Source organism: Giraffa tippelskirchi, chromosome 2 (assembly GCF_054371585.1).
Source record: "Giraffa tippelskirchi isolate mGirTip1 chromosome 2, T2T-mGirTip1v1.2.pri, whole genome shotgun sequence".
Classification (NCBI taxonomy): domain Eukaryota; kingdom Metazoa; phylum Chordata; class Mammalia; order Artiodactyla; family Giraffidae; genus Giraffa; species Giraffa tippelskirchi.
In genome coordinates this window covers 75,865,436-75,886,628 of record NC_137276.1, presented here as the reverse complement: position 1 = coordinate 75,886,628, position 21,193 = coordinate 75,865,436, and the positions used below count along the sequence as shown (strand labels likewise).

At 40.8% G+C, this 21,193-nt stretch overlaps 1 protein-coding gene across 1 annotated transcript in view; it reads right to left on the bottom strand.

Moving 5' to 3' along the window:
* Positions 1-21,193, bottom strand: part of ANK3 (ankyrin 3) — a 365,422-nt gene that overhangs the window by 189,884 nt on the left and 154,345 nt on the right. The window contains exon 8 of the mRNA XM_081569013.1: positions 5,579-5,677. Coding sequence (XP_081425139.1) covers positions 5,579-5,677 — 99 coding nt within the window. The remainder of the gene's footprint in view (positions 1-5,578; positions 5,678-21,193) is intronic.

Genomic DNA, 21,193 nt, shown 5'->3' with positions numbered 1-21,193 from the left:
TGGTGGGAGCATGCTGGAACTTTCTCTAACCGTGCATCTAGTGGTGCAGGGTCTCAAATACAGGATTGGGGACTGATGTCTCATCTGTTCAGGCTGCTGGGGGGCCCAGCATTGACCACAGTGACTGCAAGGACTAGTGGAGACCTCAATGTATTTCAGGTCCAGTGGCTCAGGACCTGGCAGGCAGTGGTGGTGGCTGAAGCTGGTAGTGTATACAAACTCGGTTGCAGGGGCCAGTTGCAGGTGCCTATGTAGTCGCAAATGCTCATTTCAGACTTACACAAACAGGTAGGGGCAAGGGCCAGCTGCAAGGGTCTGGGCCAACTGCAGGTACACTGGCAGCTGTGGGGTACCTTGGCTATCAGCATTCATTACTGTGGCTGCAAGGTCTCACCATGGGTGCACTGCCGTGGAGGCTGATATTGGCCATCAGGCTGGAGGCGTGCACGTGCCCAGCTGGAGGGGTTCCTTGCAGATGAGCCTGGTGGTGCAGGTCAGTGACAGGAGACAGGGCTAGGCCTGGCCCACAGGAGCTGTGGAGGCCCTGGTGTGTACTATGGTTGCAGGGTCTCCCCAGGAGCATGTATGACAGTGGAGGCTGGTCATGAGGGTCTGGTTGGGAGCATGCACATGCTGAGTGATGAAGGCCGGTGACTAGAAATAGAGCCAGATTCAGGCCTACAGGCAGTTGTGAGGGCCTTGGTTGTTGGCCTGCCATTCCATATTGAAGGATCTTGCCATAGGGACAGGCACAGCAGTAGAAGCCTGTGATGAGGGTCTGGCCGGCAGTATGCAACTGCACAGCTAGAGGAGCCAGCCCCCAGCACATGCACAGAAGTGGGGGTCAACCACAGGGCTTGAGGCTGGCGTCGTGTACTTGTGTGGCCACAGAGGTCTGGGCTGGCTGCTGGTGTGGATCCTGAGCCCCAGCAAGGCAGTGGGAGGTGAGGAGCAGGGAGGGGCTCAGACGGCTGGTGTACGCGAATGGGAATATCCGTGGGACAAAAACCAGTGACATCTACAGGGGGTCTGTGTCAGCTGTGCTGGCTGTTGGCTACTTCAGGGGGAAAGGTGCTGGGATCTGAGAGCAGGTCACAGGGAGCCCCAGTCATCCCCACCACGTGGCTGACGCTGGCAGCCTCCTTGCTTCTCCCCATCTCTATTCATCTCAGCTTTGCCAGCCTCTGGTTGAGTGAGACCCAAGTGGGTCCTCTGCTTAATTTCCTGAAAGGCTGGGGAGGCTGGCTGCTCACCCCGTTCTCCCTTTCTTGGTGAGGAGAACTTCTTCCTAGTTGGTGAGGCTCACCCTTGGCCCTGAGTAGCGCTGCCCAAGAGGATTGGATGCTGCAGGCAACCTTTTTGTGAGTTATTTTCCAGTGTTTTGTTCCACTGTGCTGCTGAAGTTTTTTCTTATAAAAAAATGTATTCAATTACTTGGCTGTGTCGGGTCTTAGTTGCAGTACGCGGGATCTTTGATCTTCATTGTGGCATGCGAAATCTAGTTCTCCAACCAGGGATCAAACCTGGGCCCCCTGCATTTGAAAGCATGGAGTCTTAGCCACTGGACCACCAGGGAAGTCCTTGCTGCAGTTTCTCAGTTGGACTCCCAAGCTCTCCCTGAGCTCTTTTTGATAGTGTGTCATTGTCTAATTGTTGATCTTTGTGGGTGGTGGGGGCTGGGGTCTCCTACTTCACCATCTTGGTCACATCACTCCAACCTATATCACCACCCTGACTTTCACTGTAACTAATTATTCTTAAAGTTACAACATCCAGTGCCCCAGCAGTGGGGAAAGCCTGTGAAATCACTGGAACAACTCACCATCTGTACTGAGATGGAAACTAAGACTCAGGAGGATGAACTTTCCCAGGGTCATGATTTCACTTGCTAGTCACACTTAAGACTAGAGATCAGGCACGAAGATAGAAAAAAAAATCACTCGCATCCTGCTTTTCCAGCTGGTCAGGTCTTGCTCAGATCCCAACCTAAATCACTCTGACTACTATTCAAGTTTACTTCCCTGATTGAAAGGGTGGTAAGAGTCTGCTTTTGAACCAGATTCTTTATTAGATTAGCAACACATGCACAGAACACAGCAAGCCAACGAGGAGGTCCCTTGGAGTGTGCTGAGTGAACTCTCTAAACCTAGGGCGTTGGTGTGTAGCAGGTCAGACTGTTGATGCAACAAGGTAGCTACACAAGTAGGAAGTACCTGGCAGGAAGCAGATGGGTAGATAACAATATTTGTTTTCTAAAGAGCTACTGGATTGAATCATTAAAATTTGTATTTATAAAAAAAATTGCTTTCCGTTTTCAGGCTTGTCCCTGGGGCTTTCTGAAATTTTATGGCTCCCTCCTTTTCACCCACACACTGAGTCACTACTCAGTCATTTCAGCAAGAGAGAAGGGAAGCTTTGATGAGGAGAACACAAAATAGTTGACATATTTGGGGTATGTACTATGTTTGCTTCCATACAGTCTGCCAGGAATTCAGTTTGTTCCCAAGTGACACAACCCCTCCACCCCAAGCAGGACAACAATAGAAGAATGATAATAGAAGAATGACTATTCTGTGTCTCTAAGTTTTCCTCACATCCACACAGCACTCACATAACACAGGAGAAAAGCAACTCCGTGTTAAAACTGAGTGACTGGTAAAAAGGAGTCTACATTTTGTTTAAAATAAGACAGGCTTTCAGAACAAGGAAGCAAAATGGCATAGAAACTAAGTGTATATTGAATTTGCCTGTGTCCCGTATTCTGTATGCCTGATGCTTTTGTCCAGAAGTGTTTGTATGTTTCATTCTAGCCTCCCCTGTGACACCATGTGCCCCTTTAATATGGGACCTGAATTTCCTACATACCATGTCCTCTTCCTGTTGTACCAAATAGAACAAGTAAGTGTTTGACAAATGATGCAAAATTACTGACAGGCAATTTTGCTGTTCTGGTGATTGATGACTGTATCAAGAGAGGGAGAAATATGGTCATTTCTAATCCACACACTTACCAGCTGGATAGCCAAGTATAGCTTTCCAAGTTTCTCTGTTCTGCTCAGCTCCAGTATCTCTCTTTGATCTTCACAAAAATTTCTGTATTCACAAATGACCCTTTACCTCTACAGGTAACCAAGAGGCATTAAGTGATGATTATCTAACTTATTCTTTGCAACTGTTCCTGTACTCAGCAGAACACCCCTGTCAATTGAAGCAACAGGTCTAGCCTACTGCTGATGGCTTCTTAGCAAATAATGCCAGGTCAATGCAATAAGACCTCTCTTCAGTTTACTTCCCCAGTCAGACAGTCTTGTCAGGGTTCAACAAGAGGGGTCATCTTCCTTCATTCCCCCTCTCCAGAAAGCTTGTTTCTTTTATGCTACATACAAAGCATAAAACTTTCAGGTTCAACAGTTAACTATGACAAAGAAGTCTGGTCTCCTGTCAAATACCCAGGGCTGGGCTATCCAGACAAATGATCAATCAGCTTCATGAAGGCAGGGGAGGTGGCTTGTGGGCTTTCTCCATGATTCAGCTATGTCTGGCCCACAGTAGGCATTCAATAATCATTAATTGCTTGAGTGAATACATGCAGTGAAAGATAAAGTACTGAATCAAGGAACTACAGGAGCCAAGTCCAGGTTACTGGACCACTTTTAGAGATATCAGGATTCTTGGAAAGAAGAACCACAGGATTGCAGGAGATACAATTACAAGACAGGGATAACTCTCCAAAACCCTTAGAGAGGGGGATATTTATAAGAGCACATTTTGCTCTTAAATGAAATGTTGAAAAAGAAAATCCCTGGTCAGAAGTTTAATGTTAACTGGAACTCTGAGTTATATAGGCACACCTCATTTTACTGTGCTTTGCTTTATTGCTCTTTGCAGATACCTCATTTTTTTTTTTTTTTTTTTTTTTTACGAGTCGAAGGTTGGTGGCTACCCTCATCAGGCAAGGCCATTTTTCCCACAGTACTTCCTCACTTTGTGTCTCTGTGTCACATTTTTGTACTTCTTGCAACATTTCAAGCTTTCTTATTATTATTATATTTGTTATGATGATCTCTGGTCAGTGATTTTTATGTTACTATTGCAAAAAGATTATAACTTGCTAAAGGCTCCAATACTAGTTAGGATTTTTTTTTAGCAATAAAGTACTTGTTAATTTAAAGTATATATATACTTAAGGACATAATGATTTTACACAATAGACTATAATATGGTATAAACATAACTTTTATACACATTAGGAAGCCAAAAAATTCCTGTGACTCGCCTTCTTGCAGTACTGCTTCATCACAGTGGTCTGGAACCAAAGCTGCAATATCTCTAAGGTGTATATCTACTAGCAATGGCTGGGATTTATTTCTGGTCTACTTTATGTCAATACAGTTTACAAACATTAGCTTGATCACTGTAACAAGCCTTCAAGGAAGCCATTAATCTTATTTTGAGATACAGAAATTGCATGCAGAAGGTTACATCGCCTTGTCAACCTAAGTCAACCAGGTAAGCTCACCTTCTGGGATTCCAACTTGATTCTAAGTCTCACTTCTTCCCCTCCCCACACAGTACATCACACCAAACAATTAACATGTCAAAACACCTGCCTACACTGATCTATGTTGAAAAAAATTGTTAAATTGTGGTTAAAAAAAATCATAATATAAAATTTACTCTCCTAACCCCTTTTAAATGCACAGTTAAGTAGTGCTAACTATATTCATGTTGTTGTATAACATCTCTAAAACTTTATCTTAAAATACTGACACTCTATCCCACTCAACAACTCCCCATTTCCCTGCTCCTAAGCCCCCAGCAAGCGCCATTCTATTTCTGTTTCTACGTGTTTACTGGTGGTACCTCCTGTAAGTGGGACCATACAGTATTTGTACTTTTGTGACTGGCATCTGTCACTTAGCATAATGTTCTCAAGACTCATTCATACTGGGGAATGTGACAGGATTTCCTTATAAGGCTGAATAACATTCCACTGTATGTACATAACGCATTTTCTTTAACCATTTTCTATCTATGGATATTGGGCTGCTTCCACCTCTTGACTATTATGTGGCTTCAAGATACTTCTTTCAATTGTTTGGGGTGTATATACCAAAGTAGACTGCTGGATCATATGCTAGTTCTATTTTTAGTTTTTGGAGGAACCTCCATACTGTTTTCCATAGTGGATGTACCATTTTACATTCCTACCAGCAGTGTGCAAAGGGAGACAGATTTGTTTCTAAATAAAATGTCAGTTTTAGTATCAAACTAGCCCAATAGCTCTGTCTGCAGTATCAAGTAGTGATTAAATACTTAAAAATTTAACTCAACAAAAACTCTGGACCTCAGCCTTAGTTTCTATAATTAAATCCCAGTACTATTTAAATGTATATTGAAGCTTTATAAATGGGGATCATTATCCCATTATAAGAAGAATCAACTTAGCAGTCATTTTCTAAGAGACTACAACAAAGGAAATAACAAAGCCAGGGCTGAGCCAGCAACAAAGGTATTAGTAGAAACAGACCTGCTTCCTGAAAATAAGCATAAGCAAGTACATAAGTTGTACCCTTACCCTTGTTTTGGCATCAATTTTAGCTCCTCGATCAAGCAATAGTTTTACCATGTTGGCATTTCCTCTTTTTGATGCAACATGTAGAGGGGTGATGTCATTCTGTGGAAGAACAGAAACAGAAAGTACAGTGTTATTATTTTGAGTTCAAGCAAAACATTTCTTCCCAACCTTCTCCAACATCTCACATTTCTCTTATGTTTTTTAAAAAAATATCCATTGTGAACAGAATGCCCCCAACATCTTTGTCTGATGGTAATTTTACTCAGAATGAGACCCCCAAAAGGGATGAATTTTAAGGAACACTCTTTGTGGAGTTAGGGCCCAAGTTTATTTCATTGGTTTGATGGGATGGTGATTGTTTTTGTTCTAACATCCTGTGCCTTCAAGTCAATGTGTTTTCCTATAAATGTGAATGATGCATGCTGGCTACTGAATGGTTGACTAAATGGTGGATTAGTCAGCTGGGACGCAGTGAAAGGGGTGTCATGTTACTCAGAACCAGCTCTAGGTCATCTGAGTGCAAGCTGTCAAGGAGAGACAAGAGTAACTCAGACTGGGAAATCTGTCAGTGTCCTACATGGTCACAGGGCTTCTCATGCACAATGGGCTTAAAAGTGTTCACAGGCACTTATTAGCAATTTCACAGAAAATGACTATGTTGATTAAAAAAAACAAAAAGCTACTGTTGAGGACAGATGTATTGTCAGGACAATCTGACATTCCAATCACGATCCCCTGGACACCACAGTTTTCCTCCATGTATCTGACAGGTTCTGTGACTGTTTCCAGATTGTCAAGAAAATATGTGTACACAGTGAAAACATTATCTGTTTTGGCTCCTTCTTGATTGGCAACAACATGGGTTTAAGGTCTGCAATTCACAGAAGTCAATCACATGATAAACGAACTAGGCTCATAATTATTTACATTCCTGTCATGTGATAGCAAATACAAAATAATAGCTACCAGGTATTGATTCATTTCCTATGAATTATGCAATGTTAAACTCTTCACTATCTCATTGAGTTTTCATAATCCTGACAATATCACATATAATCTGAATCACAATGTCCATTCTACAGATTAGAAACAGCTAGCAAAACCAGGATTCAAATTAAAAGATGACTCAAACTAATGGGCTTCCCTGGAGGCTCACATGGTAAAAAATCTACCTGCAATGCAGGAGACTCAGGTTCGATTCATGTTTTTGAAAAAAATATTTCATAGTGAAAATTTTCAAAAAGACCAAAGTTTGAGAGAAAGCCATAGTGAGCTTAATGTCCTCAACACTCTGGCTCAGTAATCATCAAACATTTGCCAATATTATTCCTTCTATATTCTCTACTATATTTTTCTGACTGAAGGAGTTAGAGAGTAGAAAGAAAATCCTGGGCATCATATTATTTCACCCACAAATACCATACCATAATTTAATTATCTCTAATAGATAAGGATATTTATAAACAAATAATCACAGTATCATTATATCTAAGTACAAATAATCCTTCAAAACACCAAGATCTCTTCAATGTTTAAATTATCTCAGTAGCGTTGTTCAGATAGAAGATACACATCTTGGGACTTCCCTGGCAGCCCATTGGTTAGGACTCTGTGCTTTCACTGCAGGGGGTGCAGGTTGGATCCCTGTTTGTGGAACTAAGATCCTGCAAGCTGTGCGGCCAAAATTTTTTTCAAAAAGTAAATAAAAAGAAAATCCAAAAGAACCTTTGGATATTAGAAGAAGAGGGCTTGTGAGATGTGTGGACACAGATCAATACAGAAAAATCAACTGTTTAAACAAAAAGAAGATTCACAAGTTGCATTAGGTTGAAATATATCTTAAGTCTCTTTGAATCTCCACAGGTTCCCTACTTCACTTTTGGTTTTCCATGCCAAGGTATTTTCTGGAAAAACTGGCTGATTTATTGTGTAGAGTTTTCTACATTTTAGATTTGGCTGGCTGACTGCACCCTTATGGAGTGTTATCACTTTTTTTTTTTTTTGTATTTTCTGTGAACTTTCCTAGTTAAATACTTTATATCATCATACATTCTCACATCTGAACAACTCTTTATCTCATTATTCTTAGATGCTAATGCATAAATCAGTTCCATAATAATTAGTTCATTAAATCAAAGAAGGAGAAAGAGAGCTGAATAAACCAAATGTGGCTTAGTAATGTTGGTGGGGAGTGGACAGGCCTAATATTGCTCTAGACCAAGCAGTAGACACACTTTTTCTGCAAAGGGCCAGATATCAAATGTTTCTGGCTTTGCAGGTCATACCACTTCTATTGCAATTTGTCAGCATTGCCTTTGGAGTGATAAAGCAGCCCCATGCAATAGGCATAGAAATGGGAGGGACTGTGTCCCAATAAAACTTTATTTATAAAACAGCCAGCAAGCTGGATTTGGCCTGTGGGCACTAGTTGGTTGACCTGTGCTCTAGATTCATCAGCTTGTGGTTGAAGGTTTCAATGGTGTGTAACAGGTGACAAGTGTTAGTCACTCAGTTGTGTCTGACTCTTTGTGACCCCATGGACTGTAGCCTGCTGGCTCCTCTGTCCATGGAATTCTCCAGGCAAGAATACTGGAGTGGGTAGCCATTCCCTTCTCTAGGGGATCTTTCCCATCCAGGGATTGAATCCAGGCAAAGGAAGTAAAACTATATAGGCTGTGCCTTGTGTATACTTTGGCACTCTTTGGTGCGGATGATTTGGGGTATGAATGAAGGTGGCAGAAAGAAACTTCCTGATGACTTTTTGATGGTCTTACTTGGTCTCTGTTATCTGAGTACAAATATATAAATGAATCAAGCAGCACCATGGAGGACTTCTAGGCCTGAGACAGGAAATGGAATGTCAGGTTAGGCCTATAGGAAACACAGTCCAACTGGAGAGCTTACTGAGCTCAAAGTGGGATATGACACGAAGACCTACCTCATCACTCCCCAGCACGAGCCAAGGCTGACATGCTATTTCCCTTTAAAAATGTGCCCCTGCCTGGTGCAGAAGGACTTAATTAACCTTTATCACAAGTAGGCTAATTTTAGTGAGAGGAAGAGCTCTATTTCTAATTTTGCTCTCTTCCATATTCATGGACTCTCTCTCATGGTGATGCATAGATGTCAAAAGGGTGCCTTGAAATTCAAACTCCCACTTTTTTCTACACCTCTCTGACCCCTCCTAGAAGAATACTTTATATTTCTATAGCACTTAGAAAGTGTTTTAAATTACTTATGTAATTTCATTTTACCTTCACAACAATCTATTGAAGTAAGATACATATCATTCATCCCATTTGATAAATAAACTGAGGAGTAGATCTGGTGGGTAATCTGTATATTAAGAGACAGCTAATGAGAGGCAGAATCAAAATTCAGTTTTCTAGACCCTCAGAGGTGGGGTGTGTGAGTGTGTGTATTTTCAGTCAGAGATCATAATAGCTTTGCTTAAAGACTATGTTTCTCAACCCTGTCCGGTGGAGCTTCTAAACAAAATGCATACTTTTGTACTCCTGAGTCAGGCAGTGACCTCTTCTGTCAATTAGGAACAAGTCAAAATGAGAGTGGGGCCTTTGGACAGTCAACAGGACGTTTCTATTTAGGTTCCTCAGTTAACCAATAAAGACCTTTTATGCCCTACTAGGCACCAGGCCCAGTGCTGCATTTCCATTATACAAGTGAACAACAAAATTATGGAATCCCAACAAATCAAGAGTCCAATGATAAGAGAGATAAAAAGGCTTGTTTAGGAGACCTCACTAGTGGCTCAGGAAATGTGAACAATGTGCCTGCTTTCTGGGATGCAGGCTGGCTGTATGTATGAGGAACCTTCAACTCTACCACTGAGGCAGGAGACAGAGGAGCCCCACACTGAGCAGCTGGAGTCTGTCCCCTGTGGACAGGCACTCCAAGATGAAGATAATAGCAGGATGGAGGAGAAGCTGAGCCCTGTCCGGATACAACATAAGAGACCACATATTCCTCATTCTTGAGATCAAGGAAACCTTCTCAGCTACACATGCACAGAAAGGCTCCTTGGGGGCTAAAAGGGAAGGGCTACCACCCCATAGTAGGCAATGTCAACCTTCCCACAGCCCTCTTCACTAGAGTCCACCTTGGCTAAGAGAGGCATGCACACACAGGGGAGTACCCTGACTTAAACCAAATATGGGCTCAGAGCCAGGCAAAGCAAGAAGACTGGCTAGAGGAAACCCAGAAGAAATGCCCCAGAAAAGTGATTCAAACTACCAAAAAAAGGTGCAACACTTTCTGAGTTCACCCGTGTGAGTCTATTCACAAGTACTCTTTTTCCTTCTAATAAACAAACACTTATTTAGGTGCTTCCCTGGTGGCTCAGATGGTAAAGAATATGTCTGCAATGCAGGCAACCTGAGTTCGACCCCTGGGTTAGGAAGATCCCTTGGAGAAGGAAATGGCAACCCACTCTAATATTATTGCCTGGGAAATCCCATGGACAGAGGGGCCTGGTGGGCTACGGTCCATGGGGTCACAAAGAGTCAGACATGACTTAGCAACTAAACCACCACCACTTACTTGTTTCACCACTTTCTCTTTGTGGAAATTCATTTCTACAAAGACAACAGGCTGGTGCCTTGTCACTGGCTACTGGTCATCGTGATCTAGGGACTAGGATTCAGTATTCTCACTGCCATGGCCTGACTTCAATCTCTGGCCTGGAAACTGAAATCCTACTTCATGCTGCTGAATACTGAGGCCACCTTAGATCACAACCACAGATACAAGGCCGAGGTTAGTTGCCATGGTAGAAAAGGCATGGATCCTGAGACAGCCCCAGGTCTGCGGCCTAGACACATGACCTAAGGGTGAAGCAGACCCAGAATGAAAGACCCCTCATCCCCACATGAACCTAGCCTAGTGTAAGAAGCAGCTGTGGTCAACCCCTGAGGTGGCGCAGGAGCTTGGTCAGAGTTGAACTCTGTGCTACAAGTGTGCAGGGAGAGCTGAGTGCAGAGCACACCAACCAAGGAAAATCTCAGACTTGCTGGCCCCACTTCAGCATAAGGTGATGCAGTCCCCTCTAGAGGGAGGTGAAGCCTGTGGTGCAGACAAAATGTAAACTAGCTCAACTCTAGACTCAACTGGTTTAGCTGCTCACATCTACAGCCTGATGGAAGAAAAAGCACGCCTGTTTCCAGGTAGGGATATTTCCCTCAGTGTCTGCAGAGCATCTACATTGTATCCTGCAGAACAGGTGAACTACATGCATCAGAAGTTAAGGAGTTTCTGTCAAATGGAAACACTCAAGAAGAAAACCACACTATCAAAAATGAAGGATTTCCAACCTAAAGGCCCACTGACAGACGAATGGATAAAGAAGATGTGGTACGTATATACAATGGAACACCAATAAAGTATATTAACTCATATATATGGAATTTAGAAAGACAGTAATGACGACTCTATATGCAAGACAGCAAAAGAGACACAGATGTAAAGAACAGACTTTTGGACTACGTGGGAGAAGGCGAGGGAGGGATGATATGAGAGAATAGCATTGAAACATGTATATTACCATATGTAAAGTAGATTACCAGTGCAAGTTCAATGCATGAAGCAGGGCACTCAAAGCTGGTGCTCTGGGACAACCCAGAGGGATGGGGTGGGGAGGGGATGGGAGGTGGGGTTCAGGATGGTGAGACACCTGTACACCTGTGGCTGATTCATGTAGATGTGTGGCGAAAACCACCACAATATTGTAAAGTAATTAACCTCTAATTAAAATAAATAAATAATTTTAAAAAAAGAAGATGTGGTACATATATACAATGGAATACTACTCAGCCATAAAAAATAAAACAATGCCATTTCTAGCAACATGGATGGTTATCATACTAAGTGAAGATTATCATACTAAGAGATTATCATACTAAGTGAAGTAAGTCAGGCAGGGAAAGACAAATACCATATGATTATCATTTATATGTGAAATCTAAAATATGATACAAACAAACTTGTTTAAAACTGAAAACAGGCTCACAGACTTCAAAAACAACTTAAGGTTATTAAAAGGGAAAGGTGGAGGATCGGATAAATTAGGAGTTTGGGATTAACATATACACACTACTATATATAAAATAGAGAATAAAGAAGGACCTACTGCATAGCACAGGGAACTCTGCTCAATATTCTGTAATAACCAATATGGGAAAAGAATATAAGAAAGAATGGATATATGTAAATCTGAATCACTTAGCTGTACACCTGAAACTAACACAATATTATAAATCAACTACATGCCAATATAAAATAAAAATTAAACTAGAAAAATAAAATTAAAAAGAAATGAAGCATTCCTTTGATGGACTTATCAGTAAATTACACAGCTGTGGAGAGAACCAGTGAACTGAAAGAAAGATGCACTTGTATGAATGATCCAAACTGAAACACATAGGAAAAAAGAATAGAAAGAAAGAACAGAGCCCTCAAGAGGTGTGGGATGATATAAGACAGCTGACTGGAGTCATGTAAGGAGAAGAGAGAAAATAGAGCAGAAGAAATATCTGAAGAGCTCATGGTCAAGAATTATCTCAAAGCAACGAAATACATTAAACTACACCTTTATGGATTTAAACTCTCATTTGTATAATGGATATAATACCTCCAGTGCCTCCATCACAGAACTGCCAAGGGGAGAAATGAGGTAATTCACATGGAAAGGAAAAGGGAAACTCACTGGTATTTCCTATCTCTTATCTCACTTAACTCCCACAAAAACCTTAATAAGAGGTACTAATATTTTTTTCTTTATGTTACAGATGAGGAAACTAAAACCCAAACAAATCAAACCCAACAAAACCCAACAAACCTTTTGACCTCGTCAAAAGGTCACAAAGCTGCAGTAATTTGACTCTAAAGTTCATGATTCCCTTGCTAGACTAGACCATGCTGTCCCTGAACTTCTAAGTAGTGCAAACACAACCAATTCTTACTATCAGAGCTTTTCTGGAGTACCTCACAGTATACTAAGAGATGGAATGTATTGTGATCAGGATATTCAGGAGCTGAGAGCTAATATTCTATAGCCAGACTGCTTAGATTCATATCCCAGGCCTGCTCCATACCAGCTGCATAAGCTTAGGAAAGTGTATTTAATTTTTCTGTATCTGCAAAATTAGGTATGATAATATTGGTATCTATACTATAGAATCATCATGAGCATTAAGTTAGTTAATAAGCACAGAGTCTTAAGAATGGTGCTTGGCATTTATTAAACACAAGTGTCACCTATTACATTCTCATAGAGACAATTAAAACTATATGAGATGACCGCATCTCACAAAGACATTATGAAATAGTCTGGGTAGAAAAGACATGCAGACCTGAACCTGCTGGTGAACTCTAGGAAGGTGCTAAAATCGGCAGTTCTTAGGATGGATGCAAAAGGTGTTACAGAAGTGTGGACTAAATCTGTGAGACTTTAGAAGGCCTGTGGCTGAGCTCAGCAGCAAAAGAGAGGCAGGGGAGCTGTAGCTGATAGAACATGATAGACACATGTGGCACTTGGTATGTGACAGGACCTAATGGAAACACGTGAGCGCCAGATTGAAAAACAGGGACCTGGACAAAACAGCTACCTCTGCTGGGAAATGGTGGGGTTGCTGGCTTATCTCTTCTCTCTCAATTCTTACTGCAAAACCAAGCTGAATAGGAAACAGGTTCCTTTACAAAATAGTCACCAAAGCAAGATCGGTTCTGCCACTCCTCAAAGTGAATTCAGCTCCATTTGCTATGTTACTATGTTATTTGCTATGCTATAATAAACAGCAGACTTTTCATTCCATTTAAATATATTAAGGGCAGTTGATTACTGATCTCCTCCAACCTCTCCCCTTTCTCTCTTTTTCTTAAAAAATGTCAGGGGTGGTTATCACTGAGTGACAGAAAAATGGATGTATCACTCAAAGTTTTCTACACAGCAAGAGATGATGATTCTTTTAGTTTAGTTCCTTGATATGGTTGAAATTGAAAACAAATTCTAAATTAATTAAATGTTAAGTTGAGAGGGAATCTGATATCTTCTTCTAATTCTTCCCATTTGTATTAAATTTCACTTCTAAGTTATTACTAGGTTTAAAAATTTCAAAGCACAAAACAAGATTTCAGAAGATGAAGACTTCAATGTGTAAATGACTTGAATTTAAAACACACATTTTAAGATTTGTATGTTTTCTCATTCTATCCTCTTGTACTTCATCCTTATTTACTAGTGTAAACAGCAACAGGAAAATGATAAGTAAATGAATCACAGAGAAAGCACCAGAAAAAGACATTTAAGCAAGGCTTGACAGCATCCTTTTTTGTCCCATAGATGCCTATCCTTTGAAAAGTCTTTTAGCTTCTGAGAGAAGCAGCTGAAGGGGATCAGCACAAAATAGGCCACTTGAAATAGGCCACTTTGACTTAAGGATTGTATTGAGCTCTCTGTTCTGCTCCTCTCTAAAAACGGGGCACACATTTCCCTTTGTAAAGGTGTCTCCTCTCCCTTTCCAGGAAGAGAAGAATGCCTCTTAATCAACAGAGATGATCTGAATTTAATCTGCCTAACAGAGCTTACTAAACAACTCTTCATTTTCAATAGCACTCCATGTACCCAATACCCTGCATATATTTACCTTCCCACAATTTACCACCCCTAGAACTCAAGCCCCCTTTCCTTTGTCTTGTCACTTTCCCACAAATTTATTACTCATTGTTAAAATGGCATATAAGCCTCCAGAGTTTAAATGCCCCCTTTGGGTCTTCACTTCTTTTCTATCAAGGCCTCTATTAGCATATATAACCTTTGTCTGGTTAATCTGTCTTTTGTCCATTTAATTTGCAGAACCCAGAAACTAAACCTAGGAGGGTAGAGGAAAATATTTTTTTCCTTCCTCTCTAGGATCACATCTACTAATCTCCAGGCACAGAACAGGTACTCAATGCATGTTTGATAAGTGATAGATTTTGATGCAATGTTGGAAAAAAATACAAATTGAATTTCTGTTCCCTTTAATTTCCTTGAGATATAAAAATACTTTTTTTGTAAAATTTTGTAAGGGAACAAATTTTGTAACCCCAAAATGTGTCTCTTTGGCATGCAGATTTCTTTCAAGCTGCAAACAATCAAGGCCCAGGAAGAACCTCTCACCTTTCCCCTAACTGTCTAAAAGAAATTATACAGAGGGACTTCCCAGGTGGTGCTGTGACTGAGACTCCAGGCTCCCAGCGCAGGCAGTCCTGGTTCAAGATCCCATATGCCTCAACTGAAGATGCTGTGTGCTGCAACCTAGAGCCTGTAGCCAAATAAATAATCAATTAATTTTTTTTAAAGAAGAATTTAGGTAGAGGGCCTATTCCTTGATAGAGCTATCACTAGATATTTGAAAAGAATATGAGTTAGATGTGGTATGGGGATACCGACCATACCACAAGAGAAGACTCTACACGTGGACATCACCAGATGGTCAATACAAAATCAGACTGATTATATTCTTTGCAGCCAAAGATGGAGAAGCTCTATACAGTCAGCAAAAACAAGACCAGGAGCTGACTGTGGCTCAGATCATGAACTCCTTATCGCCAAATTCAGACTTAGATTGAAGAAAGTAGGGAAAACCACTAGACCATTCAGGTATGACCTAAATCAAATCCCTTACAATTATACAGTGGAAATGAGAAATAGATTCAAGGGATTACATCTGATAGACGGAGTGCCTGAGAAACTATGGACGGAGTTTCCTGACATCATACAGGAGATAGGGATCAAGACCATCCCCAAGAAAAGGAATTGCAAAAGGCAAAATGGTTGTCTGAGGAGGATTTACAAAATAGCTGTGAAGAGAAGTGAAAGGCAAAGGAGAAAAGGAAAGATATACCCATTTGAATGCAGAGTTCCAAAGAACAGCAAGGAAAGATAAGAAAGTCTTCCTCAGTGATCAATGCAAAGAAATAGAGGAGAACAACAGAATGGGAAAGACTAGAGATTTCTTCAAGAAAATTAGAGATACCAAGGGAACATTTCATGCAAAGATGGGCACAATAAAGGACAGAAATGGAATGGACCTCACAGAAGCAGAAGATATTAAGGTGGCAAGAATACACAGAAGAACTATACAATAAAGATCTTCATGACCCTGATAATCACGATGGTGTGATTACTCACCTAGAGCCAGATATCCTGGAATGCAAAGTCAAGTGGGCCTTAGGAAGCATCACTATGAACAAAGCTAGCAGAGGTGATGGAATTCCAGATCAAATCCTAAAAGATGATGCTGTGAATGCGTTGCACTCAATATGCCAGCAAATTTGCAAAACTCAGCATCAGTGGCCACAGGACTAGAAAAGGTCAGTTTTCATTCCAATCCCAAAGAAAGGCAATGCCAAAGAATGCTCAAACTACCGCACAATTGCATGCATCTCAGATGCTAGCAAAGTAATGCTCAAAATTCTCCAAGCCAGGCTTCAACAGTACATGAACTGTGAACTTCAAGATGTTCAAGCTGGTTTTAGAAAAGGCAGAGGAACCAGAGATCAAATTGCCAACATCTTTTGGATCATCGAAAAAGCAAGAGAGTTCCAGAAAAAATCCACTTCTGCTTCATTGACTATGCCAAAGCCTTTGACTGTGTGAATCACCACAAACTGTGGAAAATTCTGAAAGCAATGGGAATACCAGACCACCTGACCTGCTTCCTGAGAAATCTGTATACAGGTCAGGAAGCAACAGTTACAACTGGACATGGAACAACAGACTGGTTCCAAATCGGGAAAGGAGTATGTCAAGGCTGCATATTGTCACCCAACTTATTTAACTTATATGCAGAGTACATCATGAGAAACGCTGGCCTGGATGAAGCACAAGCTGGAATCAAGATTGCCGGGAATCAAGATTGTCACTGAGTGACTGAACTGAACTGATGCTGAGAACGACTGAAGGCGAGAGGAGAAGGTGATGACAAAGAATGAGATGGTTGGATGGCATCACCGACTCAATAGACATGAGTTTGAGTAAACTCTGGAGTTGATGATGGACAGGGAGGCCTGGGGTGCTGCAGTCCATGGGGTTGCAAAGAGTCGGACACAACGAAGTGACTGAACTGAACTGAACTGTGGTATGAGGAAACTCAGCAGGGCCTAGAGATCAGAGTCCACTCTGTATCCTATTTTCTCTGCCTCGTCCACCAAACACTTGTTTACCAAACATTTGATTTTTCATCTCCATGTGAATTGTCTTTTTCCCTGCTGAAGCCCCTAACCCCTACTCCCAGCTTCCTCTTTTGTCTTAAGATGATATGTAAAGTGAGAATTTCATCCATTTTGGCAAGTGTCTCAGTTTTCCTGGTTTCTTGCATGTACATGTGTTATTAAACTTTTGTTTAATTTCCTCCTGTTAATCTGTCTCATGTCAGTTTAATTTTTAGTCCAGCCAGAAGAACCTAGAAGGATAGAGGAAAATTTCTTCCTCCCTGATAACTGCAAGTCTTCTCCGATACTTCATTTTTATAATAGGTGTACTGAGATATAAGTCACATACCATAAAGCTGACCATTTTAAAGTGTATGATTCAGCGGGTTTTTTAGTATATTCACAAAGTTGTGCAGCCATAGTATCAACTTGGAACATTTTCATCCTTCTCTTAGAAAAAGAAACAACAGCCCCAAACAGAACACTTGTGCTGGGACCCACCAAGACTTAAGACCTGACCAACTGTAGTTCAGTGTCTCCCAGGAACGGGACCTCGAACCAGTCAATCTGGAATTACCTGGTCAGCACTAGGGAGGTAATCTGCCTGACAGACACCAGCCTTCTCCCAAAGGAAGGAGACCTTGCCCGGAACAATCCACTCTCTGCTAGAAACATCCTTTTCCCACCCCGTTCTGCCTATCAATGTCTTTTCTTCTATACAGCTCCTGGGAGCACCTTTCTATGTGTTAGATGGGATGCTGATTCATGAATCATTGTTGAATAAAGGCAATTAAATCTTCAAATTTACTCAGGTGAATTGTGTTTTTTAACAATCACCGAAAGAAACCCCATACATTAAACAGTCCCTTTTTCTGTCCCCTCAACCTGCTGGCAACCACTAATCTACTTTCTGTCTCTATGGATTTTCCGACTTCAAACACTTTATACAAATGGAATCATACACTATGTGGCCTTTTGTGTCTGGCTTCTTCTACTTAGCATGTTTTCAAACTTCATCCATGCTGTTATATGTATCAATACCTCCTTTTTAGTTTTTATAAGAATGCCTGATTTTTCGTGCCTTAAGAAATCCATAAAACAGCATAGAGGTGAGATAGGGGAGAGACAGAATAAGAATTTGGGCTTAAACGGTCCTACTGTATAGAACTGGGAATTATATTGACATGAAACAACAGACTGGTTCCAAATTGGGAAAGGAGTCAAGGCTGTATACTGTCACCCTGCTTATTTAACTTCTATGCAGAGTACATCATGTGAAATGCCGGGCTGGATGAAGCAAAAGCTAGAATCCAGATTGCTGAGAGAAATATCAATAACCTCAGATACGCAGATAACACCACCCTTATGGCAGAAAGTGAAGAAGAACTAAAGAGCCTCTTGATGAAAGTGAAAGAAGAGAGTGAAAAAGCTGGCTTAAGACTCAACATTCAAAAAATGAAGATCATGGCATCCTGTCCCATCACTTCATGGCAAACAGATGGGGAAACAATGGAAACAGTGACAGCCTTTATTTTCTTGGGCTCCGAAAATCACTGCAGATTGTGCCTGCAGCCATGAAATTAAAAGACACTTGCTCCTTGGAAGAAAAGCTATGACCAAAGTAGACAGCATATTAAAAAGCAGAGACATTACTTTGCCGACACAATTCAGCTACTGAACTAAACTGAAGTAGTGTTACGTACATTCATATTGTTGTGTAACCAACCTCCAGAACTTTTCTCATCTTGCAACACTGAAACTATGTACTCATTACATATCCCTATTCCCTTCTTCCCCAGGCCACGTCAAACCATTCTACTTCCTATTTTTCTAAAGTTGACTACTCTGGTTATCTCATATACTACATGGCAGGATACAATATTCGTCTTTTTGTGACTGGCTTATTTCACTTAGCATATGGTCTTCAAGTTTCATCCACGCTGTAGCATATGTCAGAATTTCCTGCCTTTCTAAGGCTGAACAATATTTCATTGTATGTACGTATATGCAACATTTGGTTTATTCATTTGTCTGTCAGTGGACACTTGGGTTGCTTCTACATTTTGGTTATTGTGAATAATGCTGCTGCGAACCTGGTATACATATATTTGAGAGTCTGCTTCCAAAGCTTTTGTGTATATATATATATATATGTATATATATACATATATATATATATAGTATTTAGAAGTGGAATTGCTATATCATATGATGAGTCTATATCTAACCTTTTGAGGAATCTCTGTAACTCTTTTCCCTAGCAGCTATAGCGTTTTACTTTTCCAGAGCACAAGGGTTCCAATTTCTCCATGTCCTTGCCAACAACTTTCTTTCCTTCTCTTCTTCCTTTGTCTCTTTCCCTCTTTCTTTCCTCCTCCCTCCCTTCCTGTTTTTGATAGTAGCCATCCTAATGGGTGTTCAATATATTCTTTCTAAATATTTTTTTTTTAGTATTCATTCCAGGGTTTCCATAATTCCATTGTAGTCGTTTAGTCACTAAGTCGTGTCTGACTCTTGTGACCCCACAGACTGTAGCTTGCCAGGCTCCTCTATCCATGGGACTGTCCAGGCAAGAATACTGGAGTGTGTTGCCATTTCCTTCTCCAGAGACCTTTCCAACCCCGGAATCAAACCCAGGTCTCCTGCATTGCAGGCAGATTCTTTATTGACTGAGTTATGAGGGAAGAAGCCATAATGCCATAAATGATGAAAAATTGTTGGCCACTGAGAATTGAAATAGTTTTGAAATCAAAACTGCCTTTTGATCTTGTAATAATGTTTTAGAAAAAAAAAAAGAGTTCTGCTAAGAAACTGATACCTATTGACTTAGACCAGAGAAGGAAATGGCAACCCACCCCAGTATTCTTGTTTGGAGAATCCCATGGACAGAGGAGTCTGGCGGCTACAGTCCATGAGTCACAGAGAGTTGGATATGACTGAGCATGCATGCACACAGGCACTGACTTAGACCAAGCAACTCTTCATTTTACTTGAGAATGAAGTTTGTTTCATTCAAATAAAAAAAAAAACCTCAAAAGACAAACTCTACCAATTATTAGGCTCTTCTTTGGTGCAGGCCTAATGAGGCATACATCACCTCATTTATTCTCCACGACAACCCATGAAAGAGATGCTATTAACTCATATTCACAGTTCAGCAATTAGTGAAGCTGAAAGAAGCTACAGGTCCCATGGCTAGAAAATGCCAGAGTTTGGATGTAAAGCTGAGTTGTGATTCCAAAAGCTGTGCTGGCTCTTTCCAGTAGGTCATATAGGACAAATATATCCAGATAGTGAGTCTCCTCCAACTTGAGCAAACACCAGCTCTAGCTCAGAATCCAAGTAGCATAGCCCCTATACTCAAAATGCTGCCTCCAGACAATTTCCAACCAAAAGGAAAGAACTATAAAACATCAGTCTTCTGGTTCCAACCTTACTCTGCTACCTCACCAACAACCAAACAGAAGAATGTCCACAAGTTGATGACACACATTGCAACCCTCACCCTTAATGTTGCATTTAAAACCCCTTGCCCAAAAGCCATCAAGAAGTTCAGGTCATCTGAGCATTAGCTGCCCATCCTCCTTGCTTGTTGTTTAGTCACTAAGTCATGTTGGACTCTTGTGACCCCATGGTCTGTAGCCCATCAGGCTCATCTGCTCATGGGATTTCCCAGGCAAGAATACTGGAGTGGGTTGCCATTTTCTTCTCCAGAGGATCTTCCTGATCCAGGGATTGAACCTGCGTCTCCTGAATTGGCTGATGGATTCTTTACCACTGAGCCACCAGAGAAGCTCATTCTCCTTGCTTGGCACCCTACATGTAGATGATATACTTCCCTTCACCATACACACACACACACACACACACAAGAAAGCTATAAAAATATTCGTCTCTAAATGAGTGGCTAGTTCAACTCTGACATTTTAAAGAACTCATGGATCTCATATTTCTTTAATTATATCACTATTAGTGCTGATTCAAAAGGAGCCTGCTCTGTGTTGACAGTAAAGAAAGCCCTTCCCAGCCGTAAGTATCTAAGAATAGAGGGACATATGGTAATTGAACCAAAGGGGGGATGAAAAATTCAATTATCAAATAATAAATTGTTTTCTATACATTGAGGAAAGCTGTTTTTAAATGTTTAATTACTAAAAATGAGTTAATGATATTAGATTTCCAGGAATCTTTCTAATGAATGCTGTAGCTTTACTGAAACAGTCTCTTTTTTTTTTTCTAACTTGTCCATCTTTAAAATAGTCTTTTTACTCTACTAGTAAAATTTCTTAAAAACAAAAATATGAAGGTACTTTTTGTTATAAATTTTCCACACTCATGTCATTTCTGATAAATCTGAAACTAAAGTAATTTCTGTGTTGAATATTTTTCTTTCCCTTCCAGAAAGTA